This window comes from Acanthochromis polyacanthus, chromosome 4 (genome assembly GCF_021347895.1).
Source record: "Acanthochromis polyacanthus isolate Apoly-LR-REF ecotype Palm Island chromosome 4, KAUST_Apoly_ChrSc, whole genome shotgun sequence".
Classification (NCBI taxonomy): Eukaryota; Metazoa; Chordata; class Actinopteri; family Pomacentridae; genus Acanthochromis; species Acanthochromis polyacanthus.
In genome coordinates this window covers 2,359,333-2,379,262 of record NC_067116.1, presented here as the reverse complement: position 1 = coordinate 2,379,262, position 19,930 = coordinate 2,359,333, and the positions used below count along the sequence as shown (strand labels likewise).

General features: G+C 39.5%; 2 protein-coding genes across 4 annotated transcripts in view; one reads left to right on the top strand and one right to left on the bottom strand.

The window, feature by feature from the left end:
- Positions 1-19,930, bottom strand: part of LOC110966412 (cystathionase (cystathionine gamma-lyase)) — a 353,362-nt gene that overhangs the window by 149,647 nt on the left and 183,785 nt on the right. The gene's annotated exons all lie outside the window — the stretch shown is intronic.
- Positions 1-19,930, top strand: part of LOC110966410 (xyloside xylosyltransferase 1-like) — a 64,470-nt gene that overhangs the window by 24,890 nt on the left and 19,650 nt on the right. Inside the window, exon 4 of the mRNA XM_051946744.1 lies at positions 11,222-11,354. Within this exon, the coding sequence (XP_051802704.1) occupies positions 11,222-11,354 (133 nt within the window). The remainder of the gene's footprint in view (positions 1-11,221; positions 11,355-19,930) is intronic.

Here is a 19,930-nt window from a genome sequence, read left to right as displayed (position 1 = left end):
AAAACTGCTGAGACGTCAGACATGCGACCTTTGTAGACAATCGGAGCAGAATGGATGCGCTCAAAAGTGTACTGGTTTCAACAATACTACAGGCGCTTTTTGCTTGTTTGATCCTACAAGCTCATTTACTGCTTCACCTAGAAGAGCATCGGAGACTGCTGTGACTTCCGCTATTTTGCACCTGACAACCATTCCACTTCCTCGGCATGTTTGACACGAGAGACGCCGCCGCCGCTTCTGGGTGAGACCGGGACGCACAGCCAGCTGGTGGGAAAACTTTGAGATGGAAGTCGTCCTCCCAGAAGAATGGCGTGATAATTTCAGAATGTTACTACCCTCATTGCTTTCATTGTCGGAACTGTTACATCCTCACATCGAAGGAGACTCCACTGTCATGCGATCACCGGTCAGTGTGGTCAAGAAAGTTGCCTGCACCCTGTACTACTTAGCCGACGAAGGTAGACTGAGAAAAACTGCAAATGCGTTTGGTTTGTCAAAGCAGGTTGTCTCGAAAATTGTTAGACAGGTGTGTAAGGCTATAACAGTGACAGAAGTGATGACACGAGACGGAAGCTTATTCTGATTGGATAAGCTTGATATATATGTACATGTATCCGGATACGTGTAGACGGAGATTTTTGTAGAAAACGGAGACGTGTGGCCGCAGATTTTTTCCTAAACGGAGGGGGGCGGATATTCGGTTTTAAAAATATCCGGATATGTGTGGACTAGGGATGTGCGTGACTAGTCGTTTAACCGCCTACTCATTTATTAAACGTTTAGTATTTTACTAGTCGGTTAAAAGCTAGTGTGCTATTCAGGTTGTCAGCTTTCAAAGGAGACCCCAACCATGCCTGTACTCCAAACAGTTCAAGAACAGCATTCAATTTACTTTCTGTACATCTTCAGTAGAAATTTCAGACGAAAACTGACTGAACCTTAAAGGGCATTAAAATAAGAAAATAAACGTTAACTTACTGAAATATCAGATTCCTTCAGTGTCTGCTGTAGGATCAGGACTTTAGCCGTGCTAGGAGCTGACGTCAGGCAGGAATCCTGTGATCAGGTATGACCACTCACCTGCACAGAAAGCCCCGCCAGAGCCGTTTGATTGACAGCTCAGTCCACCAAGCAAAGAAAGCAAAGACTTTAGCGTTTGCTTTTACTGGATGGACTGAGGAAAAAGCAATGACAAAATTTACCTTCATATTTCCATCTTTATAGTTTTATTCTTTTATTTATTCCTCTTTACATTTACACATTTATTCCCTGATTTATTTATTTTTTTTACAACAGATTTATTTACTTATTTCTCTTTATATTTGCACATTTACGTCTTTATTTTTTAACAGATGTATATTTTATTGTGGCAGTCCTGTGACTCCATATTTTGGGACTAGTTTTGTAGATGAAATAATCCTAGAAATGTTTCTTTTTCCTGGTTTCTGTCGTTCTAACTGCTGCTTAGAAGACATCTCTGAGTTCTCTGTCCTTCATGATGTTCTGGTTCCTCAGAGCTGCAGGACTTTAAAGATGATCCACAGTGAGTTAAAATGAGTTCCAAGGGTTAAAATCCTGGTTTTAAAAATGTTGGAGTCATCAGTAAATGATAAAACTACTGTATAGACTTCATTTTGTGAAGTATTTATTAAAATTCCAACTCTGATGAGTCCACGGACCAGAACGACAGCCGTCATGTGGACAAACAACAGGAGGAAAACTAAAGGTGAACAATGGAAAGCTGCTGTAATTAATGAGCTTCCTGAGCGGCTTTTATTTCCCCTCCAGAGGTCTGGACATGCTGGGACCTGAGTCTTTCCTACAACACTGGCTTTATTTTCCACCGTTGGTAGACGTGTTGGTGGTAATGTGACTGGAGGAGTAGGGCATCCATTATATTATTAGACTATTATTAGAATAAACCTGTTGTCTTTTAGGTTTAGTCAGATTAAAAACAGCATGTCACTGGAAACCTCAAAGGAATAAAAGTGTTCTGTCCTCTTCTGAGAGGTTTCCCTGTCAAACACAACCAAAAAGAAACGCAAAATCACCACAAAAAGGTAGAAAACAAACACCAAGATACACAAAATCACCACAAAAAGGTAGAAAACAAACACCAAGATACGCAAAATCACCACAAAAAGGTAGAAAACAAACACCAAGAAACGCAAAATCACCACAAAAAGGTAGAAAACAAACACCAAGATACGCAAAATCACCACAAAAAGGTAGAAAACAAACACCAAGATACGCAAAATCACCACAAAAAGGTAGAAAACAAACACCAAGATACACAAAATCACCACAAAAAGGTAGAAAACAAACACCAAGATACGCAAAATCACCACAAAAAGGTAGAAAACAAACACCAAGAAACGCAAAATCACCACAAAAAGATAGAAAACAAACACCAAGATACGCAAAATCACCACAAAAAGGTAGAAAACAAACACCAAGAAACGCAAAATCACCACAAAAAGGTAGAAAACAAACACCAAGAAACGCAAAATCACCACAAAAAGGTAGAAAACAAACACCAAGATGCGCAAAATCACCACAAAAAGGTAGAAAACAAACATCAAGAAACACAAAATCACCACAAAAAGGTAGAAAACAAACACCAAGATGCGCAAAATCACCACAAAAAGGTAGAAAACAAACACCAAGATGCGCAAAATCACCACAAAAAGGCAGAAAACAAACACCAAGATGCGCAAAATCACCACAAAAAGGTAGAAAACAAACACCAAGATGCGCAAAATCACCACAAAAAGGCAGAAAACAAACACCAAGATGCGCAAAATCACCACAAAAAGGTAGAAAACAAACACCAAGATGCACAAACTGACTCAGAGCAGCAGTGAAAGCATGGTCCTGACAGTGAAGCATGGAGGTGGCGGTATGATGATATAGAGCTGGAGAAAACTTCAGGCTTTAAGTTTGGTTTTGTTTCTTTGTGGTCATTTTGTTTGTGGTTGTTTAACCCTCCTGTTGTCTTCATTTACGGGCACCAAAAAATATTGTTCCCTCGAATTTGAAAATTCAGCAAAAAATTTCCCCAAATTTGTAAAAATTTGCAAAATCTTCAGGAAGGAAATTTTTAAAAATCCTTAAAAGTTTCCCTGAAAAGTTTTATTTAAAAAAAAATCCCCAAATTTTACAAGAAATAAAAATTTAAAAATAAAAATTGTAAATATTTTCAAAAAATGAGTAAAAATCTTCCAAAAAATCCTACAAATATCTAAAGTGATTCCATATATATCAGTAAAACTTCTCTTAATTTCTTTAAGAACATTCACATAAAAATAAACCAAAATCCAGAGAAATTCTCTGGATTTTGGTTTATTTATGTATGAATGTTCTTAAAGAAACATTTTTAACGTTTCTTTTTGGACCAAAAAATGTTCAAAAAATTCCCAAAAATGTTGGAAATGTGGACATCAGAAGTTTTACTGTGAAAAAACAGATATTTTTTCCACATATTCAAACTTTAAAACGGGTCAGTTTGATCTGTATGAGGTTTAACGTTCCTCTGACCAGGACCACCACAGTGAAGCACGGAGGTGGCGGTATGATGATCTGTGGCTGGCGAAAACTTTAAAACTTTCATTCTGGGTTAACTTTAAGGGTGTTTTTGAGTGTTTTTGTGTCTCTTCTGAGCAGGACCACCACAGTGAATACATGGTCCTGACAGTCATTCTGGATGCATTTTGAGTCATTCTGGGACAAACCGAGTCAGTTTGGACGTATTTAATGGAATCTTTGGACAAGATTCAAGTAATTCTGGACACATTTTGAATCATTTTAGGTCAATTTTGAATCATTTTGGGACAAAAGGTGTTGGCTACATTCATAGATGCATCATGAACGTCTGAGAATCACCAGAAAGAGACAGAAATGAAACACCTAGATAGGATGTGAAACTACCAGTAGTACCACAGTGAATGCATGGTCCTGACAGTGAAGCACGGAGGTGGAGGTATGATGGTCCAACTCCTGATCTGATCCTAACAGAACCTTTGTGGTCGAGCATCACCATAAATATAGTACCATCTCTGTGGATCGTGGTGTCATCAGCAGTAAAGGTGGACTCACAAAGTACTGGAGACAAATCAAGGATTAGAAGGTCTGTAATGGGATTTATTTTGGTTGACTTCCTGCTGTGGCATCTGTGTTTTAAATCTAATAAATACTAAACAGGATGCACTCCCCTCTGTTCAATAACCTATAGAAGCATGTGATCTGTGCTGGTGATGAAGGTCTTGGTGGTAACAGTTATTTAGACTTAATGAGGCTGAAGATAGATTTCAAGTGATCTGCTTTAGAGAAAACAAGCCGGTGTGTTTTCAGCTGAATGATGGTAAAAGCAGAAAACAATGTCCTTTACTAACGGGCTGGAAGTGCTCGCATCAAGACCAGTATTAGGCTTAATGAGGCTGACCCACTTTCCTCCTGAAAATATGTGATGTTAGATAAGAGTGTCCTGTTGTTGTTTCTGTCTGATGAGTCCACGGCCTGCGGCGGCTCTTAGTCTCTCTAACAGCATCACTCCTGCACCAGATCGACTTACATCCCAGCATTTCCTATCAGTCCGTCTATCTACAGCAGCTGGAAATCAGGAAATCTGGTTTCATGTTTGACCCCAGTGAGGCTCATTCTGGTCAAACACACTTCTACAGTTCATCTGAGCGACAACAATGAAACCTCACAGGGTTTTAACTCCACGGGTCAGAACAACCCGTTTTAAAGTTTGAAAATGTGGGAAAAAAATATATTTTCACAGTGAAACTTCTGGTGTCCATATTTTCAACATTTCTGGGAAATTTCTGAACAGTTTTTGGTGGGGAAAAAGAAATGTTAAAATGTTTTGTTGGATTTTGGTTGATTTTTATGTGATTGTTCTTAAAGAAAATATTAGAAGTTTTACTGATTTATTTGTAATCACTTTGAGTGTAACTGTACACGTATTCGTACTGAACCGTTCAGTACAGAGGTGTACCGCGGTACGAACAGTTTAGGACTATTAAGAATGTACAGAATTGTTTTAATTGTGAAACCTAAAACTTCGTAGCGCCCACAGTTCCAGTGGACCTTCTCCGGCTCACAGTAAACTAAGTAGGACCTAAAAACAAGCAGGAGTTTCCAGGGAACCACAGGATGTGACGGATCGTTATTCTCCTGCCGGAGCTTCGTGGCTAATGCTAGCAACAACGAGAAGAAGCTAGAGCTGGAAGACGCTCCACCGTCATTAAAATCACCAGTTTGGGATCACTTTGGTTTCCCAGTGAAGAAACAGAGAACTGTACAAACGATGCTCCCAGCATCATTTCATCAAACCCTGCCTAGCATGTCAGAACGGGCTAAAGCAATAACCAAGTCCATGGTGTTTTCATAGCAGCAGATCTACGGCCATACTCCGTTGTTCAGAACTGAGGTTTTAAACTGATGAAGGTCAGCTTACAGTAACTTTACATTACTGCTCTTTGCTACAGATAAATGACTAGATTGTGTATTTTTTTAGCCTACTAGTATATTTATAGCTTGGAAAATCCAAACTGAATCTCCATGTAATCTCCTATCTCCATGTTAGGAGATACAGGAGAGTCAGTTTGGTATTGTGTGAATTGAATCGCGTTTCCCTCCCGGGACAGTTTGGTACGACCAATCATAGCACGGGAGGTGGGAGTTAATGCTGCGTCATCTTCAGCGCCTGGATTACCCATAAAGATGATGCCGGAGGAGGAGGAGGGGGGCCACTGCCGTAAAACAAGAAGGAGACAGAGAAAGAGGAGGGGGGCCAAAGCGAATCTTTTTGTGGTCTCTTGGCGTTTTGGATGGCGTTAGTCGTTGCCTTTTTTCACTTGACGTTTCCGACGATGAGGAGGCAGTGGATGGCTCGTTACTTTCGGCTTCTTGCCATTGTTTGTACAGAGGAAAATCCCGTTCCAAACATGTGAGTAAATTTAAGCAACTTTTACACATACGCTCCGACTTGGTTTGGCTCCGATTTAAAGTTATTCCTAACACCGCTAATCGTTCTAAGGAGTCTTTTGTTGCGTAGCCTTTTCAAAAATAAGTGTTGTACCTGAGAGTACCCCATGTATTCGCAGATTTTTGTGACAAAAACGGCAGTAATCATTCACCGCGACGCTTTCTCGGCTGCATGCCATTGTTGTTTGGACTACATGGACTTCAAGGTCGATTTGTTTGTGCGTCACATCCGTGTTACGCTGATTGGTTCTTTCTCGTTCAAGCTGCATTCGTTAGCCCCTCCTTTTTGAAATCGTCTCCTATCATCACAATGCCAGACTGCCTTTATTTGTATTTATATTAATACATAAATAAAGTCAGTCTGGATTTTCCAGGCAAGTATATTTATGCTGGTAAACAAGAGCCTAACTAAATGATGGTGTTTTTTAAAAAAGCAGTTACATTAAAATATATTTCCTATTGTAGGTGATAGAGCCCGTTCTGAAGCTCCTTCTCATCCACACTTCAGCAGAAAGTCACATCAGCTCTGATATCAGCAGGTTTTTATTTTCATTTTTCCCCTAACTGAGAACAAAACTGTGGTTTTTAACGTTGCATACCTAGTAATCACTTTAGATATTTTGAGGATTCTTTTGGAGGATTTTTACTATTTTTTTTAAGTATGTACAAGAATTTTCTTGCTAAATTTGGGGGATTTTTTTAAATATAACTTTTAAGGAATTATTGGAATTTTCTTCCTGAAGGTTTTACAGATTTAAAGTTTGAAAATGTGGTGAGAATGCATTTTCACAGTGAAACTTCTGATGTCCACATTTTCAAGATTTTTGGAAATTCTTTTGAACTTTTTTTGGTGTAAAAAAAAAAAGAAATCTTCAAAAAATGTTTCTTTAAGAACATTCAGAATTCATACTCAGATTTTCTGAATATTCTTAAAGAAAATATCAGAAGTTTTCCTGATATACATGTAATCGTTTTAGAAATTTGTAGGATTTTTTTTTTGGAAGATTTTTATTAATTTTTTTTAATTACATTTCTTTTAAATTATTTTTCAATTTTAATTTCTTGGCAAATTTGGGGGATTTATTGATTTTTTTTAAAATAAAACTTTTTAAAATAAAACTTTTCAGGGAAACTTTGAAGGAACTATTGGAATTTTCTTCCTGAATGTTTTGCAAATTTTCAAATATTTCTGGATTTTTTTTCCTGAATTTTTGGATTTTTTTCAGACAGGAAACGATATTTTTTGGTGCCTGTAAATGAAGACAGCAGGAGGGTTGATAAATTTAACGTAAACTTAGTAAAAATACTCCTGAAATCACGTGGGAGCTGCTGCTTGTGTGCTTTTCCGAGCAGCTCGTGTAAAAAGCGCCGGCCGTTGACCTTCTCAGGACTTTGTGTTGAGTCACCGCTCCCACATCAAACCCACATCACAGTGTTGTAACGAGCTCAGAAGCTCTTCCTGCTCGGCTCCCGGCGGCTAAGCCCCGGCAGAGCCAACAAACGGCGCTGGTCACGCAGGGATTACTGCTCCTCGCCGCTCTGTTTCCACGGCCCTTTGTGACGCTCCGCTTCCTTGTTTTTAGAGCTCCATAAACAGCTCGCTGCTGAGTCGTCTTTTTCCCTCGCTCACGTCCACAGACCGTCTGAACGCGTTCACATCTCAGCCGTGGCTACACACAGGCCACTTCCTCTCTTATTTTGCTTTTCGGTTGTCGTGATTTTCCCAGAAATGATCTCGGTGCCCCAGTTGGTCCCGCATCAGATTTCACTGTTTTTATTCCAGTTCTGAAAGAGGTTTGTAGCGGCTGATCACAAGATATGAAGGTTTTATGTCTCTTTGTTGTCATTCTGTTTTTATTTGTGGTTGTTTGGTTTGTTTTCGACCAGCGATCGGAGATGCAGTTTTTTACATTTCTTTTTTTTTCACCAAAAAATGCTCAAAGATTTCCCAAAAATGTTGAAAATGTGGACGTCAGAAGTGTCACTGTGAAAATATTTTTTTTTCCCCACATTTTCAAACTTTAAAACGGGTCAATTGTGACCCTCAGGACGACACAAGGGTTAAAAAATGATTTCTGGGTAATCTTTTTATTTCTTTTTAGTTTTGTGTCTCTTTATTGGCATTTTCTTTTTATTTGTGGTTGTTTGGTTTGTTTTCGGAGCAATAGTGAATGCATAGTCCTGACAGAGAAGCACGGAGGTGGAAGTATGATGAAATGTGGGTAAACTTTAAGGCTCTATCAGCATGTTGGTAGCTGGTTGGTCAGAACAGACGATGGAAGGATCATTTTACAGACATTTTGATCGTGCAGTTTAACAGAAACTTGTTTAAAATGGTTCAAAAGTCATCCTAAATGACACAAAAATGATCCTGCATGACTGAAAATGTCACAAAAAATGGTTTAAATTGACTCAAAATGTGTCTAATGGGATAGAACTTATCCAAAACGAGCCAACATTTGTCCAGAATGAGACAGACAGAGTCTAGAATCACTCACAAATGGTCAAGAAGAACTTGAGGTCATTCTGGAGAAGTTTCTGTCATTTTGGGCAAAAAACTGAGCGATTTAGGAGGCACTTCTGATTATTTTGGACATCTTGTGACTCATTTTGGACATTTTTGGAGTCATTCTGGACAAGTTTAGGTAAAATATAGGTAATTCTGGGTAAACGTTAAGGCTCATATCAGCGTGTTGGTTGGTGGTTGGTCAGAACAGACGATGGAAGGATCATTTACACACATTTTGATTGTTCAATCTAACACAAACTTGTTCAAAATGGTTCAGGTCGTCCTAAATGACACATAAGTTGTCCTGCATGACTGAAAATGTCACAAAAAATGGTTTAAATTGACTCAAAAATGTGTCTAATGGGATAGAATTTGTCCAGACTGACACAGAAATAGACTAGAATCACTTAAAAATGGTCAAAAACAAATTTAAAAATGCCAAAAATGATCCTTTAATAAATCATTTCAAATTTGTTCAAAAGAACATTTTTGCCAATTTTGGGTCATTCTGGAGAAATTTTTGTCATTTTGGGCAAAAACTGAGTAATTTAGGAGGTGTTTCTGATCGTTTTGTGGTCTTTTGACTCATTATGGACATTTTTGGAGTCATTCTGGACAGGTTTAGGAGACAACAGGACTTTCTGGGTAAACTTTAAGGCTCCTATCAGCCTGTTGGTCGGTGGTTTGTCAAAACTATTGTAGACGATGGAAGGATCATTTTACCAAAAGAAGATACCAGGATCATCTTCTAGACGTGATTCATTCTGTGGTAAAACTGTTTTCTAAAGCCAGATTCAGTGTTTAGATTGTGATGCCTGCATGGATGTAGAACTGTTCTGGTGTCAGTTTTTGACAGAACCCAACGATGTTTTTCATCCCTGAAAACGTCACGTTTCTATCTGCTGTTCTGATGAAGTTATGAGGCTCAGAAATGATGGAAAAAGCCTCTAATGCAGTGCTCAGGTCAGATCCGGCTGCTTTCATAAACGACCCACTTCCAGGCTGCAGCTGATTATTTTTAAGAAGGCGTCTTTTTCAGTCCATCAGCACCAACTCGGCCCATCCACAGCTGTCAACCGACCATCCCATAATATGACTGCCTGCAGACGACAGGCCATCATCTCTGACAGCACGCCTTCAGTGGCTTTCATCGCCATGCCAACCAGCAAAATATAGGAAGCTGAAACAATGAGGAGACGACGGGCTGAATATCCTGGTTACTGCTGCTGGAACTTCATCCGCAAACACTCGCTCCTTTTATAGTCTGGTCGAGCTTCTGCACGTTTATCCACACCCTCATGAAGTCTTTTTGGTTTTAGATCAGGGGTAACATTACAGAAGAAAAGGTCAGATGCAGCTCTGCAGCGTCTGATTGTGTTAAGCTTTCTACAGTCTGACTGTCGCCTCTTTTCCTCTGACTGAGGTTTCCTGGACGGACTCTTACAGTGATATAAAGGCTGGATGATGAGCTGGAGATCACAGAAATAGATTCCACATTGGCTCAGAAGTGCCTTTTCCTCGATCAGCTAATTTTGGTTAAATGTAGTTGAAGGAATCCATCTTCCACGTGGTCAGGGTGGACAGAAGCTGCGTGTTCTTCATTAATCAGCTTATATTCTGGGTTAGTTCAGAAAATATGTCTCTCACTTTGCTCAGTCTTCATGAATCTGTTCATTAGAGACAAAAACTATTTTCAGTAAAACATTTTGACTGAATGTTGAGATGTTTCAGATGTTTTCAGATTCTGGAAATCGTCTGTTTTGAATTAAAAAAACGTCTTAAGGCCATTTGAAGGGTTCAGGATCTGGAATATCTTCTATATCTGGAATATCACCAATACCTTGGATCAATAAAGTATCCATCATCCATCTGTCCATCCATCATCCATCCATCATCCATCTGTCCATCCATCATCTATCCATCCGTCCATCCATCCCTTCATCCGTCCATCCATCCATCCATCCATCCATCATCCATCCGTCCATCCATCATCCATCATCTATCATCCCTTCATCCGTCAATCCATCCATCCCTTCATCCATCCATCCCTTCATCCATCCATCCCTTCATCCGTCCATCCATCCATCCGTCCATCCATCCCTTCATCCGTCCATCCATCCATCATCCATCATCCATCCATCCATCCCTTCATCCATCCATCCCTTCATCCGTCCATCCATCCATCCCTTCATCCATCCATCCCTTCATCCGTCCATCCATCCATCCTTCATCCATCCATCCCTTCATCCATCCCTTCATCCATCCGTCTATCTATCCGTCCATCCATCCCTTCATCCATCCATCCATCCATCCATCCCTTCATTCATCCATCCATCCATCCTTCCTTCCTTGACATTTGTGAGGACATGATTGAATGGCTCCAGCAGAGGTCTGATTTTTTTTTTTATTATTGGTCTTTGAAAATGGAATAAAAAAAGTCTAAAATGTTCAACCCAGAGCGGCATCATGGCCCCAGAAGGTTCCTGTACGTCTTTCTAAATGGATGTATGATGAGATTTGTTGATGTTTTAGCTGTGGGAGGTATAATTCTGGAGATATGAGGGTAAGAGGGTGAAAATACTGAAATTAAAGTTCAGCCAAACTATTTAACTGAACTTACTTTCAGGACTCTTAGTTTCCTATTATCTACATGTTCAGGATAGTCCTAGATGTTATTAGATTTAGACCCTCATCATCAGTGTTTCTGTGCTTCTCTTCCAGGTCTGACTCATATCGTCCAGCTGGACCTGGACCTTAAATACAGGACCAACATCAGGGAGCTCTTCCAGGAGTTTCAGCGGTTTCCTCCCGGAGCTGTGATCGGCATCAGCAGGGAGATGCAGCCGGTCTACAGGTAGGAAGAGCTTCCCTCCACTCCAGCTGCTGCTGATGGAAACAGGACGGTAGAATCTGAGTGTCTGCTGACGGGGAAACCTCCAGGACCTTTGAGATGTTGACATTCACATGAATAACTGAGACTGGGCTTCGCTGTGAAGTCGAGGCTTTTAACTGTCCGCTCAGCGCTGATGCTTTCCGGCTCAAACTGGATCAAAGGCCGACATCTGAGAAAAGTCCCAAAGACGCCCTCACTTTGGTTTAAAATCAACCCAAAACAAGAGTTAAAGAGGAAATATTACAGAACTGTCGGCAATATTTTAACCGAATGAAAATGTTTTCACCGAAAAGGAAAAAGAAAAAGGTCCTGATGCCAGTAAATGTAGATCAGTTGTAGTTCCTGGTTTTTCCACCAGGTGGAGCCTCTTCTTGTTTAATACAAATGACAGAGACTAATGAGGAGGTTAATGGACACCAGACAGAGTGAAACAATGAGACAAAATAACACAACAGAGACACAAAAGATAGAAATGACAATGCAAAGACAGCACAAAGCAACAAAAAAATTAGACACACAGGACACAAAAACACAACAAAATACAACAGTAGGAGACACTAAACGACTAAAATGAAACAAAACAACAAAAAACAACAGGTAGGAGACACAAAACGACTAAAATGAGACACAAAACAACAAAAAACGAGACACAAATTGACAAAAACGAGACGCAAATGAGGAAGTTAATGACCTCCAAGACAAACTGAGACAGAATGAGGTTGTATTTTTTTTAGCCCAAATCATGTCTGTTGACTAAAATAAACACAGAAGCTCAAAAAGTTAATCAAAATTTGCACCGTAGCATGCTTCCACACGTTGTGCTCTCCCTTTACGATACCTGAGTGACAGCGGATGGAAACGTATGGCGAAAACAGGTTAATTCTATCATCAGTATCGTTATTTTTAGGCTTATATATCCTTCATGAAACATTAAAAAGCCAAACTAAGGCAAAAATAAGTGTTTTAAATATGGAAAAATGCAGATGAGCTAGAAACAGAAACTAATGTGGTAGTTAATGACCTCCAACCAGAACTAATGTGTTTGTAAGAAACAAGGATTGTTTCTGGATCACAGTAACATAACAGCATAAAGCAGCAATATTAGCACAGGATGAATATCTGCTGTACTCAGTTCATGTCTGTGACTGATAATCCTGCCAGCTAATCATAATTAGCATTCCTAGCATCACGCCACAGTCTACGACACCTGTGGGATGTAATCAAAGAGTCTGGATTTGGTCTGTGCTGATTCTGATCTGTTAAAAACTGCTTTTGTGGGAAACATCCCTAATTGATCTGTAAATGTTCTGTGTAGTTCTAGAGTTTATCACACTAGAGTGGACTCAGAGTGACGAGCAGTGCAGAGAAGCATGTATCTGACAGTGGAATGACGCATACTGTATATTTGTGGAATATTCTGATTTTCTGACGCTGATGTTCTTTGTGTGCTCGGACATAAAGACGGCGCTCTTTGGTTCGGTGGCTTTCACCCATCAGACAGGAAGTCAAACAGAGTCCTGCTCTCGCTAACTCGAGGCAGCGCTTGGATCTTCACAGCTACTTTCTGTCACAGATTCAAAGTGAGAAAGAACATCAGAAGTCTGCAGATTCACAGGATCTCAGTGGTGTCAGAGTTTCTCAGCTCCAAGCACAGATTCAGAGGCTTGGAAGCAGCTTTAGGGACGGTAACGGACTATTTAATGACCGAGAAACGTTAAATATCGACTCAGAGTGAAAATATGACAGTTTGGTTTGTGAGTGTGCAGTAATGTCAGGTTCTGGACAGAAAGACAGCTGGATGTCTGTTATTCTGTTATGTCTAAGAACTTACTGAACCAAAAACCAGAGAGAACGCTGTTTAACTGCTGCTCAGTTCATGGAGGAAAGAGTCAGATTCCAGCTCCTGAAGAGCCTCAGAGAGCTCCTGCTGGGTTTCTGCAGCTTCTTCTGATAGAATCACTGAACAGTTTAAAGTGAAGCGTTGCTGTGCTCAGCCATCTGGACTTCAGATGAAACTCTGGTGTGATTTAGTTATTTAACAATCAGCACTGATGGGATGGAGCACGACCGATTATCACACGGAAAAACAGCAGACTATGAACCATCGTTTACTACACCTGAATGAAGTATTCACCCCCTTAATCTGCCTAGAGACAGACTACAAGGCCACCAAGACTCCTATGACTCCTCCAGTAGTGTGATGTCTTGGACATGAAGAAGGTGAGTCCCTCTAAAGGAGGTGAATCCTTCTGCAGGCATGTAGTTCTATTTTATTTGTTTAATTCATCACCGTCACTTTGTAGAGAATAATTTTCATCTTGACATGAAAAGTTTTTAAAAAATCCGTCTAAAATATCTCAATAAACTGACCGTGATTCATCGCTGGGTACGAATAAAAGGATGAAGCTTCCAGAGGATGCTGAATGTTTTTCTAGATCTCTAACTGGACGCTGGTCACAGTCGGCACCATGATGGGATGTTTTCTCTTATGTCTTCTTTTAAGTCCTTAGTGCCAGAAAAATGATTGTAGATTTGTTGGGATCCAAGCAGAGTGTCACCTCCTGTCAGAAACATTTGGTCTCCTCCAGTGATTCAGACGTTTCTGCTAAAAAAAAAAAGATCTGACAAACTGAAGACTCTCCGATCAGAACCAGATTCAGGTCCGTTCATGTCAGGATTTAGTTCAGGGTTTACTTATTTCATATCTGGGACCAAAAACTAATTTCTGTTAAATACTTTCACCAGATTTGGGGATTTTCCTGTTGTCAGACTTTGATTTTTTTTTCTATTTTCACCCTCTAAAACACATGGGAAGCTATTTTAGAGTTCAGTATCGCCAGAAATAAAACTTCCACAGACAGTAAACTTAAACAGACTGGACAAAATGATTAAATTAATCCAACAGAGGACAAATTTTGTCATTAATAAACTTAAAGAAAGTGCAATCCAGGCTGGTCTAGTGTCTCCGTAAAGTTCCTGTTGACTTCAGGCTGCAGCGCCCCCTGGTGACTAAACTCCTTCTCATTTCTGAGGTCAGGAACTAGAATCAGCTGTGTTCTCAAATCGTTCTGTTCTGTCCTCGTTAGATATCATCGGATGCTTGGTCAGGTTCTTTAGTTATCGTCTTACAGGGATATCTGTGGGTTATTTTTACACACGCAGCTGATTAAGACTCAGCTGATGCAGGAGGCGTCAGACACGGCCTCACAGATAAACTGGTGTTTGGACAGTCGGTGTGTTTCTGGAAGGCTGTGGAACCAACATCCCTCATTCTGCTTCTTCAGCCTCTGATCAGACGGTTTCCTCCATGTGGACTCCTGAACTGATCCAGATCATGAATTATAGTTTAGTTTGGATTTTCATGTCTGTATGAAGCTGTCAACCCACTTTAATTTTACACAAATACGACAAATCATTGCTTCAATAACAGGATGGTACAATAACACAACATGACAGACACAAAAAGACGCTTAAATAACAAAAAAAGACACAAAAAGTGGCTAATGTTAGCATTGATGGTAGGAGTAGTAATGTGGCTATATATATATCAGTCCTTCCATGTGGGCGTTTTTCGTGATTGTTGAGGCCGAAAATGCCTGAATTCGCGGCAGCTGTTCTACAAAATTGCGATAAAAGTTGTGATGTTTTAAGCTTATTTGTTGTGATGAAATTGCCGGAGACCGTGATAGTTGCTAAAAAGCTGCATTTTTCCAGCTTGTAGAACACGTTTCAATGCTGTAATTGACAATATTTATTCAGAAATTAATTATTTAACGTTCCAACCCGTTTCCACAAAACCTGGCACACCATGGTGGGACATTAGCAGCAGACAGATACTGGTTTAACATGGTTGGTAGATTTAAGGCACAAAATGATCATTTACTATTGAATGAATCATATTTGTACATATCTGTCAGTGGCTTAAAAAGTTAATTTCACATCCTGGCACACACGTGTTCACACACACGCTCATGGTTTGTCACGTCAGCTAACAAGAACAGCACTGAGAGAGCGCAGTCCTCCTCCTGCATGTGTACAAACCGAATCATGTGATCTAAACATGTAGCCGGCAACTGGAATTGATGGGACTCAGAAACACCCCCACAATTTAATCAGTTGTTCCTTGTGTCGTTTCCGATACGTCCACAGTGATAGATTTGTTGTAGGATCACAATGATGTGACCGTCAGCAGACTGCTGAGGTAGCGTTCACTTGTTGCCATGGTTACCGTGCTGTTACCTCAATGGGAAATCCTTAACAAATCCGTGGATCCAAACTTTAAGCCGTATCACTGCTGAAGTCTAATCATTTGGTCCTTGTGTCATTTCTGACCGACCCTGAAAACTTCATTTAAATCCCTGAGTCTGTTTCTGAGTGATGTTGGTAACAGAGGAAGGATTCACACACGCTGATCATCACATAACTCTGCCGTGTTCTTTGGTGGAATAATTAATCTAATTTACTGTAAAACGGGGCTATAAGGGACAGCGGGGTAATAAGGGACACTTTAAATGTAATTCTGCGGTTTTTATGTTGAGCAGGATGCGGTTTTGTGTTGTTTTTATCAATTATCCATGAATTCTTAAAGAAATCTAGGTAAAAACCGCAGAATTACATTTAAAACATTTTCCGGAAAAGTGTCCCTTATTACCCCGCTGTCCCTTATAGCCCCGTTCTACGGTATCCTCATTCTTTCAGTGCTCTAATGGATCTGCATGCAACAGTTTCCATCATGTGATTTATGTGGTCTGTTGTCTGATCATTTCAGCCGTTCTAATACATTTCATGTTTTTTTTTAAGTGTATCAATCGATGATTATTTTTTCTTTTTTTGTATTCCACCACAGTATTGCACGGGTGTAGAACAGTTTAGCTCCGCTTTGGTGAAGAACATCAGTGAATTAATTGTTTATCACGGTCTTCAGCAGTAATTTTTGTTGGTAAATGACAGACTTTAGTATCACATGTCTGCATCTTCAAACCAGAAACAGGAAGTGAATTCGGTGACGTGCGTGCATTAGGTTTGTGCTGGGAGCTGCTATGATTGGTGGAACTCACGGGAGGCGGGCCAAAATTGCGGGAAAGTTGCGGTGATTGGACAAAATTGCAAGGCCGTGCAAAATTGGCGGAGATTGGTTGATTTCGAGTGAATTCGATCGCAACATCGTGAATTCCTGGAGGGACTGAGATATATATATATATATATATATATATATATATATATATATATATATATATATGTATGTGTATGTATATATATATATACATATGTGTACATGTATGTATATGCACGCATATACATACATGTACACACACACACACACATTCAGAACTTCAGGAGCAGCAGAAGATTCTAGAACTCTGCTTCGAGAACCTTCCATCTTCTCTGCTAAACCAGGAAATCTGTGTGTGTGTTGTTGTGTGTGTTCTTCAATTATCTCAACAACCGTTCATCCGATCCATTCCAAACTTGGTGTGTGAGTCGCCGGGGTCTTGAGGAAGTGCAGCGCCGAGTTTGAAGCAAATCAGACGAAGGAGGTTCTCATTATACATGTAAATATCAGCATTTTTACGTTTGCTGTTTGTTGGCTCCACAGAGAATCACTGAGTCTGAATAAACCTGCATGTGTGTGTGACTGTGTGTGTGGAAATGTGTGTGTGTGTGTGTGTGTCTTTGTTCTTCAGCTGATTTTTCCAGGATAATAAAACAAACACTCGGTCCGTTTAGACTACTGCTCTGTTTTCCACTGAGACTCGGCATCAAAACAGGATGTCACTGTGTGTGTGTGTGTGTGTGTGTGTGTGTGTGTGTGTGTGTGTGTGTGTGTGTGTGTGTGTGTGTGTGTGTGTGTGTGTGTGTGTGTGTGTGTGTGTGTGTGTGTGTGTGTGTGTGTGTGTGTGTGTGTGTGTTCAGGTGTGAGCAGCAGCTGCTATAAACACTCCAGCAGGTGGTTTCCTTTGGTGCTCTTAAACACTGAAACAATAAATGACACTGAGGAAAACAAATCTGTAATTTCACACTTTTTTGTTGATTTTAAAAACAGGCAGCATTAATGTAAAATTACAGAAAAATATTGTAAAAATTATTTTAAAAATATGAAAATTTTGTTTTGAGTAAATAGCAAACTAATAATTTCTCACTGGATTTTATGTACAATCTGTGATTTAATAAAACAGGAAGAATATGTAAAGCAATAGTAAATTATTTTAAAATTGTAAGAATCAGAAAAATTTTCACTTTTTGATTGTTTTAATTTATTTTCACAGTTTATTGTAATGTTAGCTTTAGTAGTAGTAGCAGTAATGTGGCTAATGTTAGCTTTGGTAGTAGTAGCAGTAATGTGGCTAATGTTAGCTTTGATGGTAGTAGCAGTATTGTTTCTAATGTTAGCTTTGTTGGTAGTAGCAGTAATGTGGCTAACATTAGCTTTGATGGTAGTAGCAGTAATGTAGCTAATGTTAGCTTTGATGGTAGTAGCAGTAATGTGGCTAACGTTAGCTTTGATGGTAGTAGTAGTAATGATGCTAATGTTAGCTTTGATGGTAGTAGCAGTAATGTGGCTAATGTTAGCTTTGATGGGAGTAGCAGTAATGTGGTTAACATTAGCTTTGATGGTAGTAGCAGTAATGTGGCTAATGTTAGTTTTGATGATAGTAGTAGTAATGATGCTAATGTTAGCTTTGATGGTAATGAGGCTAATGTTAGTTTTGATGGTGGTAGTAGTAATGAGGCTAATGTTAGCTTTGATGGTAGTAGCATTAATGTGGCTAACATTTGCTTTGAAGGTAGTACCAGTAATGTGGCTGAACATGTGGTAGTAGTAGTAATGAGGCTAATGTTAGCTTTGATGGTAGTAGTAGTAATGTGGCTAATGTTAGCTTTGATGGTAGTAGTAGTAATGAGGCTAATGTATTATATTAAAATATGAAAATTTTGTTTTTGAGAAAATAGCAAACTAATAATTTCTCACTGGATTTTATGTACAATCTGTGATTTAATAAAACAGGAAGAATATGTAAAGCAATAGTAAATTCTTTTAAAATTGTAAGAATCAGAAAAATTTTCACTTTTTGACTGTTTTAATTTATTTTCACAGTTTATTGTAATGTTAGCTTTAGTAGTAGTAGCAGTAATGTGGCTAATGTTAGCTTTGGTAGTAGTAGTAGTAGTAATGTGGCTAATGTTAGCTTTGATGGTAGTAGCAGTAATGTGGCTAACATTAGCTTTGATGGTAGTAGTAGTAATGTGGCTAATGTTAGCTTTGATGGTAGTAATGTGGCTAATGTTAGCTTTGATGGTAGTGCAGTAATGTGGCTAACATAAGCTTTGATGGTAGTAGTAGTAATGTGGCTAATGTTAGCTTTGATGGTAGTAGCAGTAATGTTTCTAATGTTAGCTTTGATGGTAGTAGCAGTAATGTGGCTAATGTTAGCTTTGATGGTAGTAGTAGTAATGTGGCTAACGTTAGCTTTGATGGTAGTAATGTGGCTAATGTTAGCTTTGATGGTAGTAATGTGGCTAATGTTAGCTTTGATGGTAGTAGCAGTAATGTGGCTAATGTTAGCTTTGATGGTAGTAGCAGTAATGTGGCTAACATTAGCTTTGATGGTAGTAGCAGTAATGTGGCTAACATTAGCTTTGAAGGTAGTAGCAGTAATGTGGCTGAACATGTGGTAGTAGTAGTAATGAGGCTAATGTTAGCTTTGATGGTAGTAGTAGTAATGTGGCTAATGTTAGCTTTGATGGTAATGAGGCTAATGTTAGTTTTGATGGTAGTAGTAGTAATGAGGCTAACGTTAGCTTTGATGGTAGTAGCAATTATGTGGTTAATGTTAGCTTTTATTTTATATCTTCGGACTTGTTTAATAAAATCTAACTCCAGCCTATAGACGAATATTTATTCTTCACAATTCTGTGTATTTCAGTTGATATTTCTGGTTCCTAAGTGATGCTATAAGGTGATGTTTTTATGGTTTAATGGTGTCTTCAAGTCAGGAATAAGTGTGTCATCACTGGATTTTTGAAGGTTCAGCTGTCGTTTTCCTGCAAGGCTTCAAACAGATCGGTATCTCTGCTGCTGTGTTATCGGCCGGGTGGGAATCCCCGCTAGTGTTGTTCCTGTTCTCTCATTGAAAACACTTCAGCTCAGACTCCCTGCTAGACGAGAAACTCACAGCGTTTGTGTGAAAGTTTTCTGTCTCTGCAGAGCTGCACATGTGGGGAGGTTTTTCTGTGTCAATAGTCCTTCAGTGGAAGACTCCAGTTTTCAAACACATTCCTGGAGGCAGCAAAGCACTTTTCCTCGTCTTTTTATAAAAGAAATTAAAAAGTGCTGACAGCAGCTGGGGGTTTTACGTCACTGGGATCTGAAGGATATTACTGTCCACCGGTCTGCTGCTGCCGTGATTCAGCTACAGGTCCAAAAGAGTTATTGGTGGAATTTAGCTGGAATGGTGGTGACTGGTGGGTCTTTTAGTGAAAAATGAATCAGACACTCCCCTCAGATGTCCTCAGAATCAGCTGATTCTTCATGTCTA